The sequence below is a fragment of the Vulpes lagopus genome, chromosome 6 (assembly GCF_018345385.1).
Source record: "Vulpes lagopus strain Blue_001 chromosome 6, ASM1834538v1, whole genome shotgun sequence".
In the NCBI taxonomy this organism is placed as follows: Eukaryota; Metazoa; Chordata; class Mammalia; order Carnivora; family Canidae; genus Vulpes; species Vulpes lagopus.
This window is the reverse complement of record NC_054829.1, coordinates 29,503,953-29,519,742: the sequence shown is the minus strand read 5'-3', so window position 1 is coordinate 29,519,742 and position 15,790 is coordinate 29,503,953. Positions and strand designations below refer to the sequence as shown.

At 41.0% G+C, this 15,790-nt stretch overlaps 1 protein-coding gene across 1 annotated transcript; it reads right to left on the bottom strand.

The window, feature by feature from the left end:
* Positions 1-13,922: 13,922 nt before the first annotated feature.
* Positions 13,923-14,328, bottom strand: LOC121493812 (transmembrane protein 258-like). Its single transcript, XM_041760073.1, has one exon. The coding sequence runs from the start codon at positions 14,288-14,290 to the stop codon at positions 14,027-14,029; it is 264 nt and encodes an 87-aa protein (XP_041616007.1). The 5' UTR covers positions 14,291-14,328; the 3' UTR covers positions 13,923-14,026.
* Positions 14,329-15,790: the final 1,462 nt, after the last annotated feature.

Below are 15,790 nucleotides of genomic sequence, written 5' to 3'. Positions count from 1 at the left end.
TGGGAGCCAGGGAGCCGCACCGAATGACAAGCCGCGCATATTTATCCTCGCGCGCCGAGGGGGGATTTTCAGATCGCGTCCCGAGCAGCCGCGGGCAGCGGACCTGCGCCTCGCGGCCCCGGCGCCCCGGGGGCCCACGGCACCAGCCCGCCCGCCCTCGCCCGCGGCCACGCACCCGAGGGCCGGCGCCCCGCGGCGCTCCCGGCTCGGCGGCCAGTCCTGACCTGGATTCCGCGGAGCCCGGGGCTCGGGGCGGGCGGCGGGCGGCGGGCGGCGGGCGGGGAGGGCGGCCAGGCGGGCGCGCGGCACCGGCTTTCCCCTTGTCCTCAGGAGACGCCGCCTGCAATTCCGAAATTAAGTCTCCACCAACACATCTGTGGTTTTTAAATATAGCAGGGGACGATTACCCAGGCAGGGTCCACCCAGGCCTAAGGGAGGAGTTGAGGGGGATGGAGGTTGGCGGGGGAGGGAAAATAAAACTCCTTTTCCACCACCACCACCACCACCACCACCACCACCACCCCTCTCTTTTTTTCTTCTGTTCTTGGTGCAGAACTCAGCCTGTCATTTTCTCAACCCAAATCAAACAACAGCTTGCGAGAGACGCTTGGGTGAGCGCTGGTATGTTGGCTTTTGGGTTTTCAAAGCTAAAAATAAGAGGGGGGCTGCCTCCCAAATTGCTGCTTACTCTGGGCCCGGAGCCTGGAGGAGAGATGGTCTTTTGATGCAGCAGCAGAACTAGGGTTTGGGGCTTGGCTCAGACAAAGTGTACACACGTAGCCTGAAATCAGATGCCTGTAATTTCTTCTATATTTGTCAGGCGTGGTCCTGGAGGCATGAGGGGTGGGCAGGCCTCCCCTAAGAATGAGGTTTCATCTAGGGTATGGATGGCATTAGGCAGATCTAAAATGAGGACGGTGGCTGGCTGGCCCTTTGCAGAGGCAGCACTATGGATTCTGGGGCAGAATTTTAAGGCTGGGAGGTTGTTCCTCTCAGGCCTCTCTGCTGCCTGAGGCAAGTATGAGGGACCAGTGAGGAAGACTAATGCTAAGCAAGAATCAGCACCTCCTTAGGGTGGAGGCTCTTGCTAACGAATTTGATTGTATTATTTCATGTCATCCTCCTAAAACTCCATGAGATTAAGTACAATTGCTAACTCTGCGCTTCTGTTGAGGAAGCGGAGCCCAGGAGAGGCTAACCATCCCAAGGCCACAAACAGCAGAACCAAGGATTAGGATAAGGTGGAGCCAACTGGAGTTTCACTGATAATCACAACTGTATGCGCAACTTGCAGGATCCCTGAGGGACTGTTCTGGAAGAAGGTGTGGTGTGATCAGACAAGTGGGCATGGGAATTAGAAAGCACCTGAGCCTGGGACGATTGGGAGTTCTTTCCTGATCCCCTGACTTAGTGCTCCTTCAGCAAATCATGTGGTGGTTTCCATGCTGAGTTTGAGTCCTTGGATGTGCTCCTAACTGAGCTTTGTGATCTCAGACCCCTGAACCCTCATGGCCCTGGAGCTCAGTTAAGGTTAGGACTGAAACACTAACTCTGTAAGATTTCAATAACTTCCAAAGTTTGGGGATTTTCAGGATATGTCATTGATGGCATTTTCCTTATATCTGTTTCCATGGAGATCCTCAAGCTCACTGGCCTACAGGCAAGACCCAGAGATGGCTCTGGGTGCATAAATTGGTATCGCTTTTAGAGAGGGCATTTTTTTTTTAAAGATTTTATTTATTTATTCATGAGAGACACAGAGAGAGAGGCAGAGACACAGGCAGAGGGAGAGAAGCAGGCTCCATGCAGGAAGCTCAACATGGGACTCCATCCCAGGTCTCCAGGATCACATCCCGGGCTGAAGGCAGGCGCTAAACCGCTGAGCCACCCGGGCTGCCCTAGGCAGGGCACTTTTGAAAGGTATGTCAAATTCCTTAAAAAATATGAACCTCTTTTTTTGAAGATTTTATTTATTTATTCATGAGAGACACACAGAGAGAGGCAGAGATACAGGCAGAGGGAGAAGCAGGCTCCCTATGGGGTGCTGGATGTGGCCCTGAATCCCAGGACCCTGGGATCATGCACTGAGCTAAAGGCAGATGCTCAACCACTGAGCCACCCAGGCGTCCCTATGACCTCTAATGAATTTGATTGTATTATTTCATATCATCCTCCTAAAACTCCATGAGATTAAGTACAATTGCTAACTCTGTGCTTCTGTTGAGGAAGCGGAGCCCAGGAGAGGCTAACCATCCCAAGGCCACAAACAGCAGACTGTTTGACTCAGTGATTTTACTGGTAGAAATTTTTTCTACGGCAATAATTAAGAATGTGTTCAAATACTTAGTTACAAGAATATTCATAGCAGTGTTGAGCAAAAAATTGGAAACATCTTAATTTTCAAACAGAATTGGTTGAGCAGATTGTGTTGTGTGACGTAATGGTGTAGTCTACCATTATAAAAATGCTGGTGCAGCATTCCATGTATTGACATGGAAAGGTTTCCATGATATGTTATTGAGAGAGAAGAAAAAACAGAATATAGAATGTGACACTGTGTGTGTGTGTCTGTGTGTGTGTGTGTCCCCTAGCAGCATAAAAACACCAGAATGGTAATGGTGATTATCTTTGAGTGGTGGGATTCCTAGTGACTTGTTTTTCTATTGAAATCAACTTTATTCAGGCATGATTTACATAAAATAAAATTCACCTGTTTTAAGTGTACAGGTTGTTGGGTGTCTTTTTCAAAAGTTTTATTTAGGGATCCCTGGGTGGTGCAGCGGTTTGGCGCCTGCCTTTGGCCCAGGGCACGATCCTGGAGACCCGGGATCGAATCCCACGTCGGGCTCCCGGTGCATGGAGCCTGCTTCTCCCTCCGCCTGTGTCTCTGCCTCTCTCTCTCTCTCTCTCTGTGACTGTCATAAATAAATAAAAAATTAAAAAAAAAAAAAAACAACAAAAGTTTTATTTATTTATTTCACAGAGTGAGAGTGAGCATGAGTGGGATGGGGAGTGGAGCAGAGAGAGAGGCAGAAGCAGGGGATCCCAGGACCCCAGGATCATGTCCTGAGCTGAAGGCAGATGCTTAACCCACTGAGTCACTCAGGCGCCCCAGGTTTATGGATTTTGACAACAGTCCACACAAGTATAACAACCACAATCAAGAAACAGAACAGTTACATCTCCCCCCACCCACAAAGGTTCCTAGCCCCTTTGCGGTTATCCTCCCCTCAAGCAACCATCGATCTGCTTTCTGTCACTGTAGATTAGTTTTGCTTTTTCTAGAATTTTCTTCTTTGTGTCTATTTATAGCTTTCGCTCTTTCTTCAAGGAACATTACCCATTCACTAAAACAACAACAGTGACGACACACACAGAATTGGTCTTGTCCTTTTCTGGAAGTACCAAAAAACTGACAGAGGCGTCATCTTCTTTTTACACGCAGGAGGGTGTGGCTGGACAGGAAGGTGGGAGGTGAGGGTAGTAGCTCTTTGTATAGCCATTGCTATAGGCACAGTGACTCTCTGGGGTTATCTGACTGCCAGGTAGACTGAGATAATGAACACCAGTTCTGCATTCTGAGCCTCTGGGTCCTCACCAGTAGCATGGGAGAAAAAATAATAGCAACTCATGGGGTTGGTGTGTGGATTCAGGGAGATGACAGTTTCTGACATTGAGTAATCCCCAAATGTATGTTAATTCGCTCTTGCTCCCCCTTACCCTGCTTACCCTCATCTGTAAGCTCTACAACCAACTTTCTCCTCTCAACACTGGATGGAGTCCCACTCTTTTCCCCTCTCTACTACATGCATCCAGGGTTAAAACAAAACAAAACACCAGTAATTCTGATGACAATCTGCCTTCAGTTTCTGCCATCGTATATTCCCTAATTTCTGGTTGTGATAGGACTCAAGGAGATGTTCACAGGAGAGCCAGCAAGGAGCCTCTTTCTTGTCAGCAGCAGGAGCAAGAGCCACAGGCTTCATTTTCAAGTCTGGGGCCCCAAGAAACCAGGAGGGATTCAGCCCAATTACTGAGCTCACACCACAAGGACCGGTTGGAGTCTGTTACAGGCTTATTTGTGACCCCCTGCCCCCAAATGTGTAGGTTGAACTGGTAACCTCCTTGTGCTTCAGAATGTGAGGGCAACGAGATAATGAAGTTAAATGAGGTCATTCGGGTGGGCCCTAGTTGGATGACTGGTGTTCTTCTAAGAAAAGGACAAGGACACAGATAGGCAGTGGGGAGATCACGTAGAGACCAAGCAAGGAGGCCATCATCCGCAAGCCAAGGAGAGAGGCTTCAGAAGAAATCCAGTCTTCTGCCACCTTGATCTAGGACTTGCAGCCTCCAGCCTGTGAGAAAATAGATCTCCGTTGTTTGAGCCACCCAGTCTGTGGTATTTTGTTATGGCAGCCAGAGCAGACTAATACAGAATCAAGTATTCTGGTGGATTCTATGAGGGTTTGCTATATTCCAACTTCAAGAAGCTGATTCAGGTTATTTGGAACCTTGAAACAACCTGGATTTTGGAATTTAACAAAAAGGGAGGAAGCCAGCTTTTCCTGAATGCCTGCTGTGACACTGTGCTGTGCACCTTTGTGTGTGTTATTTCACTCAGGAAGTTATTTGTGGAACACCTTCTCTGTGCCAGATGCTATTCTAAGTGCTGGGGATACAGCTATGGACAATGAAGGTAAAATCCCTGCCCTCATAGAACCTACATCCTAAAGGAAAGAGACGGATGATAAAAATGAATGAACAAAATACATGGGCTGTGGAGGAAAAAAAAAAAAGCAAAGGAGAAGGATAAGGAACTGCTGAGGGAAGAGGGGGGAAATCGTTAGGCTTTTTAATTGAAGAGAGTTGGGGAATTTGTCCTGGAACCTCTATTGATGAAGAGACAGTTGAGTGAGAACTCAAAGGAGGAAGGGGAAGGTGCCACACTGATGCTTGAGGGAGGAAGTTTCCAGAACCAGCAAACTCCAAGACTCCTAAGTAGGAGTTTGTCAGACCTGTTCAGGAAAAATTATGTTAGCTAGCTCTCACCTCCACATCGGGAGGTGCATAGCAGCCCTTCCTAGAGAAGAAGAACGCTCAAATGGCAGAAATCACTCCCATGAGGTCACCCAGACAAGAGCAGGTAATGCCCTTCTTTCTCCAGAGTGTAGCAGCACAATGGGGCGGACGGGGTGAGTATTGAGAACCCTCCATGTGGCTACTCTATTATGCCCCATTATTGACCATTGCGCCCCAGGGCCCACGGGTTGGTGCCTCTCAGACATGGGGCCCCAGGCACTTCACAAGGAGCAGCCCTGCCTCCCCTTTGCTGCCTTCAGCTCTGCTTGTCACAGACACCGTTATGCCCAGGTGCCAGCCTTCCACAGCACTGGGACTATAAAATCTGATTAGCAGTTGAGGAGAGGCAGAAGCAGACAATCAGGTTGAAGCTTAAAGTATGTTCTGGAGGAGCTTTGTGGGAGAGAAAAGTTTCCCAAGGAATGTTTAATAATAGGGTAGTTTAGTAAGACACAATTCCTCCCTGTGGGTTATATCATTCTTTTTGTCTTAGGATTGATGTATTTATTCTAGAGAGAGACAGAGAGAGTGTGGGGGAGGGGAAGAACAGAGGGAGAGAGAGAGAGAATCTCAAGCTAACTCCAAGCTGAGCACGGAGCCTGATGCAGGGCTCGATCCCAGGACCCTGAAATCATGACTTGAGCCAAAACCAAGAGTCAGGTGCTCAACCAACTGAGCCACCCAAGTGCCCATATAATTCTTAACCTTCTTATAACTTATACTCCTAAAACTTTTCACTTAATTATGTTTCTATCTTTTCCTTTATTTAAACTATTGAAGTAGAACACACATATAGACAAGTACACAAGTCATAAGTATAAGCTCAAAGAATTTTCGTAAAGTGTCTATATTTCATTGAATCATCACCCAGAACAATAAACATTACAGGTTTCCCAGGTACTCCTCACGTGCTATGCCCAGTGACACTGCCTCCTTCTCTTCAAAGGTAGCTCTCTCCTGACTTCTGAAATGCTACATGAATTTTATGTGATTTTTGAACTTTGTATAAAAGGAAGCATAAAATGTACTACTGTGTCTGCTCACAGTGTGTTTGTAAGGTTTAGCAAAGTGTGTGTAGCAGCAGGTTGTTGCTTTTCTTTGCCGTGTTTCCATTGGGTGAATATGCCACAATTTAATTTTTTACTCTCTGCATGATTGATGTCTGTGTTGTTTCCAGTTATATTTTTTTACTATTTTGAATAATGCTGCTATGAACATTTGCATGCATGTGTTTTGGTTCACGTATGTACTCACTTCTCTTAAGTATGTATATACCTCGGAATAGACTTGCTAGCTCATGCAGCATGTGAATATGCAGCTTTAATTGATAATGATAGTTTTCAGTTGGTTGTACCAATAGACACCTTCCCCTCCCCAGCATTGTTGCATCACATTGTTGGCAGTGCTTAGTATTCTCAATCTATTTAATTTTAGCCATTCTGGTTAGTGTGTATTTAATTGTGGCTTTCATTTACATTATCCTAGTGACTATGAAGTGGGAGCTTTTTCATATATGTATTCACCTTTGGATATCCTCATTTGTTAATCTTGTCTCATCAAGTCTGTTGCTTATTTTTCTAGAGGATTGTCTGTCTGTTTCCTATTGACCCATGAGAGTTCTTTACATATTCTAGATATGAGTCCTCTGTCATTACATGCATTGCAAATATCTCCTCCCAGTCTGTGTCTTGCCTTTTAATTCTCTTAATTGTATCTTTTGATGAGTAAAATTTTTTAGTTTTAACATAGCACATTTATCATTTGTTTTCTTTAGTTTTAACATAGCACATTTATCATTTGTTTATCCTAAGTGCTCTGTGATCCTTTGTCTATCCAAGGCCATCAAGATATTTTTCTGTGTTATCTTCTAGAATTCTTATTTTTTGTATCTTTCAAATTTAGATATATAATTCTATATATTGAATTATAATATATAATAAAATTATAATATATAATATATAATAAAATTCTAGAAGGAATTTTATTTTTTTAATGTTTTTATTTGAGTACAATTGACACACAATGTTACATTAGTTTCAGGTGTACAATATAGTGATTCAACTTCTGTATACGTTATGCTATGCTCCCCACAAGTGTAGCTCCCATCTGTCACCATACATCCTTATCACAATATCATTGACTACATTCCCTATGCTGTGTCTTTTATTCCCATCGCTTATTCATTCCATAACTGGAAGCCTGGATCTCCCATTCTTCTTGACCTATTTTTGCCCATCCTCCTCCCACCCCCTGCCCTTCCCTCTAGCAACCATCAGCTTGTTCTCTGTATTTTTGGTCTGTAGAATTATCTTTTTTTATTTAATGCAAAGAAAGGGTGAAATTTCTTTTTTTTCCCATATAGACATACAAATGACCCAGAACAATTTGTTGAAAAGAGATAATTTCACCTGCAGTGTCACCTTTTGATACAAACCAAGTATTTATGTACGTATGGGTCTGTTTATGGACTCTCTACTATGTTTTATTGGTTTATTTTTCTATTCTTCTATTCATGTCATATGTCTTAATTGCCATAGCTTATAAGAAATCTTGATATTTAAGAGAGTGAGCGTTTTTGCTTTGTTCTTTTCATGAGTATCTTGGTTATTCTTAGCCCTTTCCAATTACATATAAATTTTAGAATTGGGGCATCTGGGTAGCTCAGTCAGTTAAGCATCTGCCTTTGGTTCAGGTCATGGTCCCAGGGCTCTGGGATCAAGCCCCACATTGGACTCCCTGCTCAGTGGGGAGTCTGCTTCTCCCTCTTCCTCTGATCCTCCTCCCTACTTGTGCTCTCTTTCTCTGTCTCAAATAAATCAATAAAATCTTTTAATAAATAAATATAAATTTTAGAATTGGTTCATCAGTTTTCACCAAAAATGCCTGCTGGAATATTAATTAAGATGGCACCAAATCAATAGATCAATTTAAAGAGAACTGACATCTTTATAATATCAAGTCTTTTGACCCATGAATATGGATTAACTATTTATTTAAGCCATCTTTAAATTCTCCCAGTAATGTTTTAAACTTTCCGATGTATAGGACTCACATATATTTCTTTAGATTTATTCCTTGGTATTTAGGTTTTGTGATACCAAGTAAATGGTATTGTTTTCTTTTTGTAGTTAAAAAAAATTATATTAAATTGTTTTTATGGAAGTAAAACATAACCGATTTTTGTGCACTTACTTTGTATACAGTGACAGTGGTAAATTGTGTAGTTCTCATAGTTGTAGATTTTGCTTTTTATTCATTTTCCTTATATATAACCATGTTTACAAATTTATTCCTTTCAAATCTTTCATTTTTACACTGGGTAGGATATCAAATACAATGGTAAATAGAAGTGGACATAGTGGGAATCTGTTTTTTTCTTTATCTTAACAGAAAAGGTTTCAATATTTTCCCCTTTAAATATGAGGTTTGCTATATGTTCTTCATAGAAAATCTTTATGATATTAAAGAAGTTCCCTTTAGTTCCTAGTTTCTTAAAGTTTTTTGAAAAATCGTAAACTTGTGTTGACTAATATCAAATGCTTTCTTTACATCTATTGTGATGATTGTATGAAATCTTTCCTTAACCTGTTAAAGTGGTAAATTATATGGACTTATTTTTTTAAGGTGTTACTTTTTTTATTTTGAGAGAGGGAGAGGGAGAAAGCACATTTGTGTGCAGGTGGTAAAGGGGCAGAGGGAGAGGTAGAGAGAGAATCCAGAGGAGACTCCACAGGAAGCCAGACACAGGACTAGATCCACCACCCTGAGATCATGACCTGAGCTGAAATCAGGAGTCGGATGCTTAACTGACAGAGCCATGCAGGCACCCTTATGGACTCATTTTCTTTTTCTTTTTAAAGATTTTATTTATTTATTTATTTATTTATTTATTTATTCATGAGAGACACACAGAGAGAGGCAGAGACAGGCAGAGGGAGAAGCAGGCTCCATGCAGGGAGCCCAATGTGGGACTCGATCCTGGGACCCCGGATCACACCCTGAGCCAAAGGCAGACACTCAACCACTGAGCCACCCAGGAATTCCTTTTTATTTTATTTCTTTATTTATTTTAAGGATTTTGGACTCACTTTCTAATGTTAAACCAACTTTATATTCCTGAAATAAAGGACTTGGTTGTGATGTGTTATCCTTTTATGTGTATTATTGGGTTTAGTTTGCTTACAATTTGTTAAGGATTTCTGTAACTATATGTATGGTAGAGATTGGTCTGCAATTTTCCACTCTTAAAATATCCTTGTCTGATGTTTTTCACAAATTTGTCTTTTCACAGAACCATATATAGACTGTTCTTGGTCATTAGGATTCTTATTCATCCAGGTTCCTTGGTCTCAGTTCAGTGTTCACAACTTCTATCTTCCCTCCCAGGGCACCATGACCTTAAGAATACTCAAAGGGATAGAAGAACTTTGTTCATCTTCTATGCAAGAGAACAGGTCCCTTGAAGAGGAGCCCCTGATTTTCATGCCTTTGAAGTTTCTGTCTCTCACTGTGTTCTTCCATCCCAGATGGGCCTCCCTAAATGTCTATAGGAGGCACCAGCCAGGTGGAAAGGGCTCCTGTTGGACGCTGTTTCTGCCAATGGCAGGTAGACAGTGGTTAGTGTGGAATAAAAAGAACAGCATGTCAGTCAGCATTAAAGCATTCTCTTTGCTCTCTCCCCTTAGACACTTACACCTTCTTTTCTAGCCATAGGTTATAATAATTTCCTCGGTATTTAGCCGTCTTCTTAAGAAGCTAGAAGCACCTCATCTAATATCCACCAACACATTCTCTTACCTCTTACATAATTTCTGCATTTGTTTATGAAGGCTTTATTACTAGGCTGTGAGTTGTTTGAGAGAAAATATTTCCATGGTGGAATAAGCAGGCCTCGTTTGCTGACTAACTAAACATATCATGGAGAAAGGGTATCTAAGTACAATTTCCAGGGGTCTGGCTTGAGAAACTAGATGGATGGCAGCCCTGGCTTAGAAACATGAAAGGGGAGGGACACCTGGGTGGTTCTGTGGTTGAGAGTCTGCCTTCGGTTCAGGGTTCAGGGCATGATCCCAAGGTCCCAGGATCAAGTCCCACATCGGGCTCCCCGCATTGGGCTCCCCTACCTTTCCCTCTGCCTATGTCTCTGCCTCTCTGTGTCTCTCATGAATAAATAAATAAAATATTTTTTTAAAAAAGGAACTATGAAAGGGAAAACATGTTTGGGGAGCAGAGAAGAAGATGTCATTTTGCACCTAATAAACCTGAAGGATGTTCAAATAAGAAACCTCAGGGGCAGTTGCAGAGACAGATCTGAAGCTTTGGAGGTAGGTCTGACTGGACAGAGATTTGGGAGCCCTGAGCACACAGGTGGTGATCGAGGCCATGGGAACAGATGAGAGCACCCCGGGAGAATGCGTAGAGCTAGTTACACACTCTTCTACTCCACTCCTTTTTAAATGATTATCCTAGAGCAGGGGTTAGCAATCTCTGGCCTGTGGCCTGTTTTGCAAGTAAAAGTTTACTGGAACACAGCCATGCCTGTTTGTATATGTATCGTCTGCAATTGCTCAGAGGGGTAGAGTGGTGGCCACAGAGACTGTACACCTGTAAACCGGGATATAGTTACTATTCGGCCTTTACAGAAAAGTTTGCTAATCCCTGGCTTAGAGGTTATAACATGTACCCATGCTTTATTAAATTTAATATAAATTAGGCAGCTGGGGAGTCAGTTGTCAGTTTATTGCTGCTCTTTTGCAGCTAATGGATCTGCTTGCTCTGTTGCTCTTAAATTTTTCTCTGCCTTTAGTTCTTATCAGTTTCACTATGATGTGCCTAGGTATGGCTTTTATTCAATTTACCTTGTTTGGATTTTGTGGAAATTCTTTTTTTTTTTTTTTTTTAAGCACGCTCCACACCCAGCATCAGCCAGTACAGGGCTTGAACTCACTATCCTGAGATCAAGACCTGAGCTGAGATCAAGAGTCAGATGCTTAACTGACTAAGCCACTCAGCTGCTTCTTTTAGAAACTCTTGAGCATATCCCTTAATGTGCTTAAATAATTTTGGAAATGTTGTAGCAACTATCCTTTTAAATAAAATTTCTGTCCTGTTGTCTGTCTCTTCTTTTAGAACCCCATTTATAGGAATGTTCAACTGCATTAGTATGCCCCACATTACTTTTATGCCCTTGTCTGGGTTTTCTATTCTTTTCATCTCTATGTTTTTGTGTAGGTATTTTATACTGACCTATCTTTCAGTTCATTCATTTCCATCTGCCTTTTTAAAATAGATTCCAGGTTTTTGCTGAAAACTTCTATCTTATTATCTATTAATCATGGGTCTTTTACAGTCTGGACATGGTACCTCTAAAATCTAGATCTCCTGTGAGTCTATTTCTAGATCTTGTTCTCCCTCCTCCTTCCCTCTTCTTCCCTCCCCTACTCCCCTCCCTTTCTTCTTCTCTCCCCTCACTCTTGTTTTTCTTGTCTCTGGGAATGCCTGGTATTTGGGGGGGGTGGTAGTGCTGAATACTAACATTATTTATGAAGAATTGTACACATTTTAAGTATACAATTTGAGTCTCTGGATAATATTAGCTTTTTTAGAGAGGAATCACTTTTCTTTTGGGTAGGCTTTTATGATAGAGATGAATTATCTTAATCCTGTCTGCATGTGAGTTTATTTGAGACTGTTTCATGCTGTTGTGAGCAGTGGTCTATTTCTGGTCACTTCTGTTTCCCAAGGCTCACCTCTGTGGTGAGCCACAACTCCAATTTTTTTGTCTCTATATAGATAGACCAGCCAAAAATCTACTTAATACCTCCATCTATTAGCTGCTACATTCTGCTTAGCTTTTCGGTTCACCAGAGTTTATGGGTCTGCAGGTGCTTTGAGGAATAATGCACTAGAGAATTTCAGCTCACTCCTCAGTGCTTTCCTTTTCTCTTCTGTTTTAATGCTTCAAGCCCTTACTGCCTTGGTAGCTTTGTTATCATCAAATCATAGCTAGAAGTGCAGATTGCTTAATTGTATTTTTAAATGCAAAGAAATACACACTTATTCCATCAAATTAAATAATACAGACATATACAAGGAATAGTTTAATAAATCCCCTTTCCCAATCCATCTCCTTTATTGAAGTAACTAATGTTAAGTTTTGCTGTGTATCTTTCCATTCTTTTTTTATACTCACGTATACCAATATAGAAGTTGCTAAAGACAATTAGTTTGGGTTTGTTTTGCAAAAATGGTATCACGCATACACACAATTCTACAACTTGCTTTTTACTTAGAACTCCATCAATGCATAAAAAAATTATTTAGAAAAATAAGTGCATAATATTCCATACATTTATGTCATATTTATTAAATCACTCTCCTGTTATTAGACATTCAAATGGTTTCTATTTTTTTCCAACCACATAAATATATTACTACTTTCTCAATTTTTGCCCATCTACTATGTGAAATATGTATTTAATTTCACTCCAAAATAGTTAAAGAATTTTTAAATTATGTTTCTTGGTCATGCACATACACTCCTTTGAAAATTCTTGTGCACATCCTCTGCCCATTTTCCTACTGTTACCAAATTTGTAAGAGTTCTCAATAGAATTCATGTCATAAACCCCTCATTTGTCACATATGTTGCAAATACTTTCCCAAATGTTACTTATGGTGTCTTTTCTTATGTGAAAGTTTTAATTTTTACATGCATAAAATGCCCATGCTTTCGTTATGGCTTCTGGACCTTATGTTTTAAGGCTTCTCCATTTCAAGCTTATACAAATGCTTTCCTAAAGTCGATTTCCTAGAATATTTCTGTAGGGATGTGATGGTATGATACATAGGTCTAACCTATTTTCCCCAGATGTCAATTCTGCCAGAATAATTTATTAACTACCTTTTTCCTTGGTCAAATATTAAGACTCATATCTACTTGAACCAATTCTGGGTTCTGTTTCATTGATTTCTTTGTCTATTGTTGTGCCAAGTCCATAGGGTTGTTTTTGTTTTTTGTTTTTTTTTTACCTATTTATTTATTTATTTATTTACGTTAAATAAATTATCTTTTAGAGCAGTTTTAGGTTCACAACCAAACTGGGTAGAAAGTACAGAGAATTTCTATATACATCCTATCCCCATACACTGTATTTTTTATTACATTAAATGTACAGCAAATTGTTATATCATCCAACCATCTTTCTGTAAGAATTTACTTGACTATTCACAGCTATTCCTCCATTGATCTTTAAAATCATCACATCCAGTGTAAAAAATACCAAACTAGGATTCTGGTTGACATTTCATTGACTATATAAATTAATTTGTGAAGAGCAGGCACTGTTATGACATTTTCTAGCATTCTTAGTTTTTAAATTTTTTTTAAAGATTTATTTATTTGAGAGAGAGAGTGTGTGTGTGTGTGCAAGCAGGGGGGGCGGGGACAAAGGGAGCAGGAAAAGGAGAGAAAACAGACTCCCCACTGAGCAGGAGCTGGACTGGTGCTCAATGGTGGGCTTGATCCCATGACCCTGAGATCATGACCCCAGTGGAAATCAAGAGTCATAGTCAACTGACTAAGCTCTAGGCTCTAGGCTCTAAGACGCCTCTCTATCATTCTTAGTAAGTTGTCACCCCACTTAGATATCTTTTATTTACATTTTAATAAGGTTTTATGGTTATTTAGGTCTTTTGCCTTTCTTGTGCATTTTATTTCTAGGTATTTTATACTTTGATTTTTTATTAAAAATGGAATTTCCTCCCTTCTGACATTCAAATTTCTGTTGATTAAAAGTAAAACTAAAAAAAATAATAAAATAAAATAAAAGTAAAACTACTAATTTTTTTTTTGACGGTCACACATCTGCCTTTATTGGGAGCAGCAGGTGGGACACTTCCAGCAATAGTAAAAAAATTAATTTACAAAAGCAGGAGTTCAGTGAAGCTACCTTGTTGGCACGCTGGGAGCTAATACGTAGATGCCAACCCAGAGCAGCAGGAAGAGGACTCCAAAGCCCGTGAAGAGTGAGGCCACCAAGGAGATGAGGAGCTCTTTGTAGATATTCCGAGTGTACTTGGTGGAGGTGACCTCATAAACGAAGAACCAGGCGGTAAAGAACATGCCAATTGCCAAAAGCACCACGGTCAGATGGGGGAAGATGGCAGGGTTCACTGGGCTGGTGTATCTGCTCATGGCCTCAAGCTCCATTTCGCCAGGTGTAGGGTCATCCACCGCTCCCAAAACTACTAATTTTTGTATTTTAATTTTCTGTCCAGTTACCTTACTCTTTTTTTTTTTTTTTTTTGAGTGTGCTCGAGTTGCAGGGAGGGGCAGAGGAGGGGCCAGGAGAGAGAGGGAATCTCAAGCAGTTTCCATGTCCAGTGTGGAGACTAATCTGGGGCTCCATCTCATGGCCCTGAGATCATGGCCTCAGCCAAAATCAAGAGACAGATGCTTAAGTGACTGAGTCACCCAGGCGTCCCACCTTATTCAGTTGTTTTAATAACAAGCAAAAGGACTACCAATGGGCTAGGCATTATCTAAGTTTTTTATGTGTATTAGCTCATTAAATCCTCAATATTTCTAAAAGCTAGATACTATTATATCAGTTTTATAGGTGAGGAAATTGAGACCTAAGGTAAAATTTCTTACTCTTTCTAAGAAAACAATCTTCAAATTTGAAATTTAAAATTTTACTATTTACCAATATTTAAAGTAATTATTTCATTTTATTTCCTTATTGTATTGGCTAAAACTTATAAAACACTGTGGAATAACAGAAGAAATAATAACCACTTTTTCTTATTCCTGATTTTAATAGGACTGATATAAACAGAAATTACAGGTAAACCCAAATATAAACTGGTAATTTGATAAAGAATTATCTGTTTGAGTGTATGTTCTCATTCATTTGGGGAATATAAATAATAGTGAAAGGGAATATAAGGGAAGGGAGAAGAAATGTGTGGGAAATATCAGGAAGGGAGACAGAACATAAAGACTCCTAACTCTGGGAAACGAACTAGGGGTGGTGGAAGGGGAGGAGGGCGGGGGGTGGGGAGGAATGGGTGATGGGCACTGAGGGGGACACTTGACGGGATGAGCACTGGGTGTTTTTCTGTATGTTGGTAAATTGAACACCAATAAAAATTAATTTATTAAAAAAAAGAATTATCTGTTTGCAAATAATGATATAATAATAATAATAATATAACAAAAGAAAAAATAAAGGGATTTATATGTGCAAGTTATCTTCCAAACTTAAAGAAACCCTTGATCAATCCCACACCCTGTTACGATTTTTTCCTTTCCCTCCATAAGTAATAGAGTACCCACCCAACAGCAGCGTAAACCATAAGAAATCCAAAAGAAAGTGAATCTCATGGTAGTTTAGCAGCTCAGTCACATCATTAAAAAAGTGAGAATTTTCTTTAATTTCTGTCCAATGGTCCTTAGCATGTTTGACTTTTCCCATGATGTTTGTAACTTCAGGATCATGAGATGGTAGCCAAAGGTCCACAGTTGGTAAGAGGATTTGATTCAGGACTACCTGTTCCATTTTGTTATGGGAGAAAAGTTGTCACATCACCAAATTGTCAGAAATGAATTGGGCCTCACAAGAGCTTCTGCAGCCACAAGGTTGCCATTGTGGGCTTACCTGGGTCATTGCCCTTGGACACTAGTTATGGTCTCTGAGGTTCAGAGGCT

Bases quoted from the DNA above. Each gene is read 5' to 3' on its own strand.
- LOC121493812 (XM_041760073.1), bottom strand. From the start codon at position 14,290: ATGGAGCTTGAGGCCATGAGCAGATACACCAGCCCAGTGAACCCTGCC.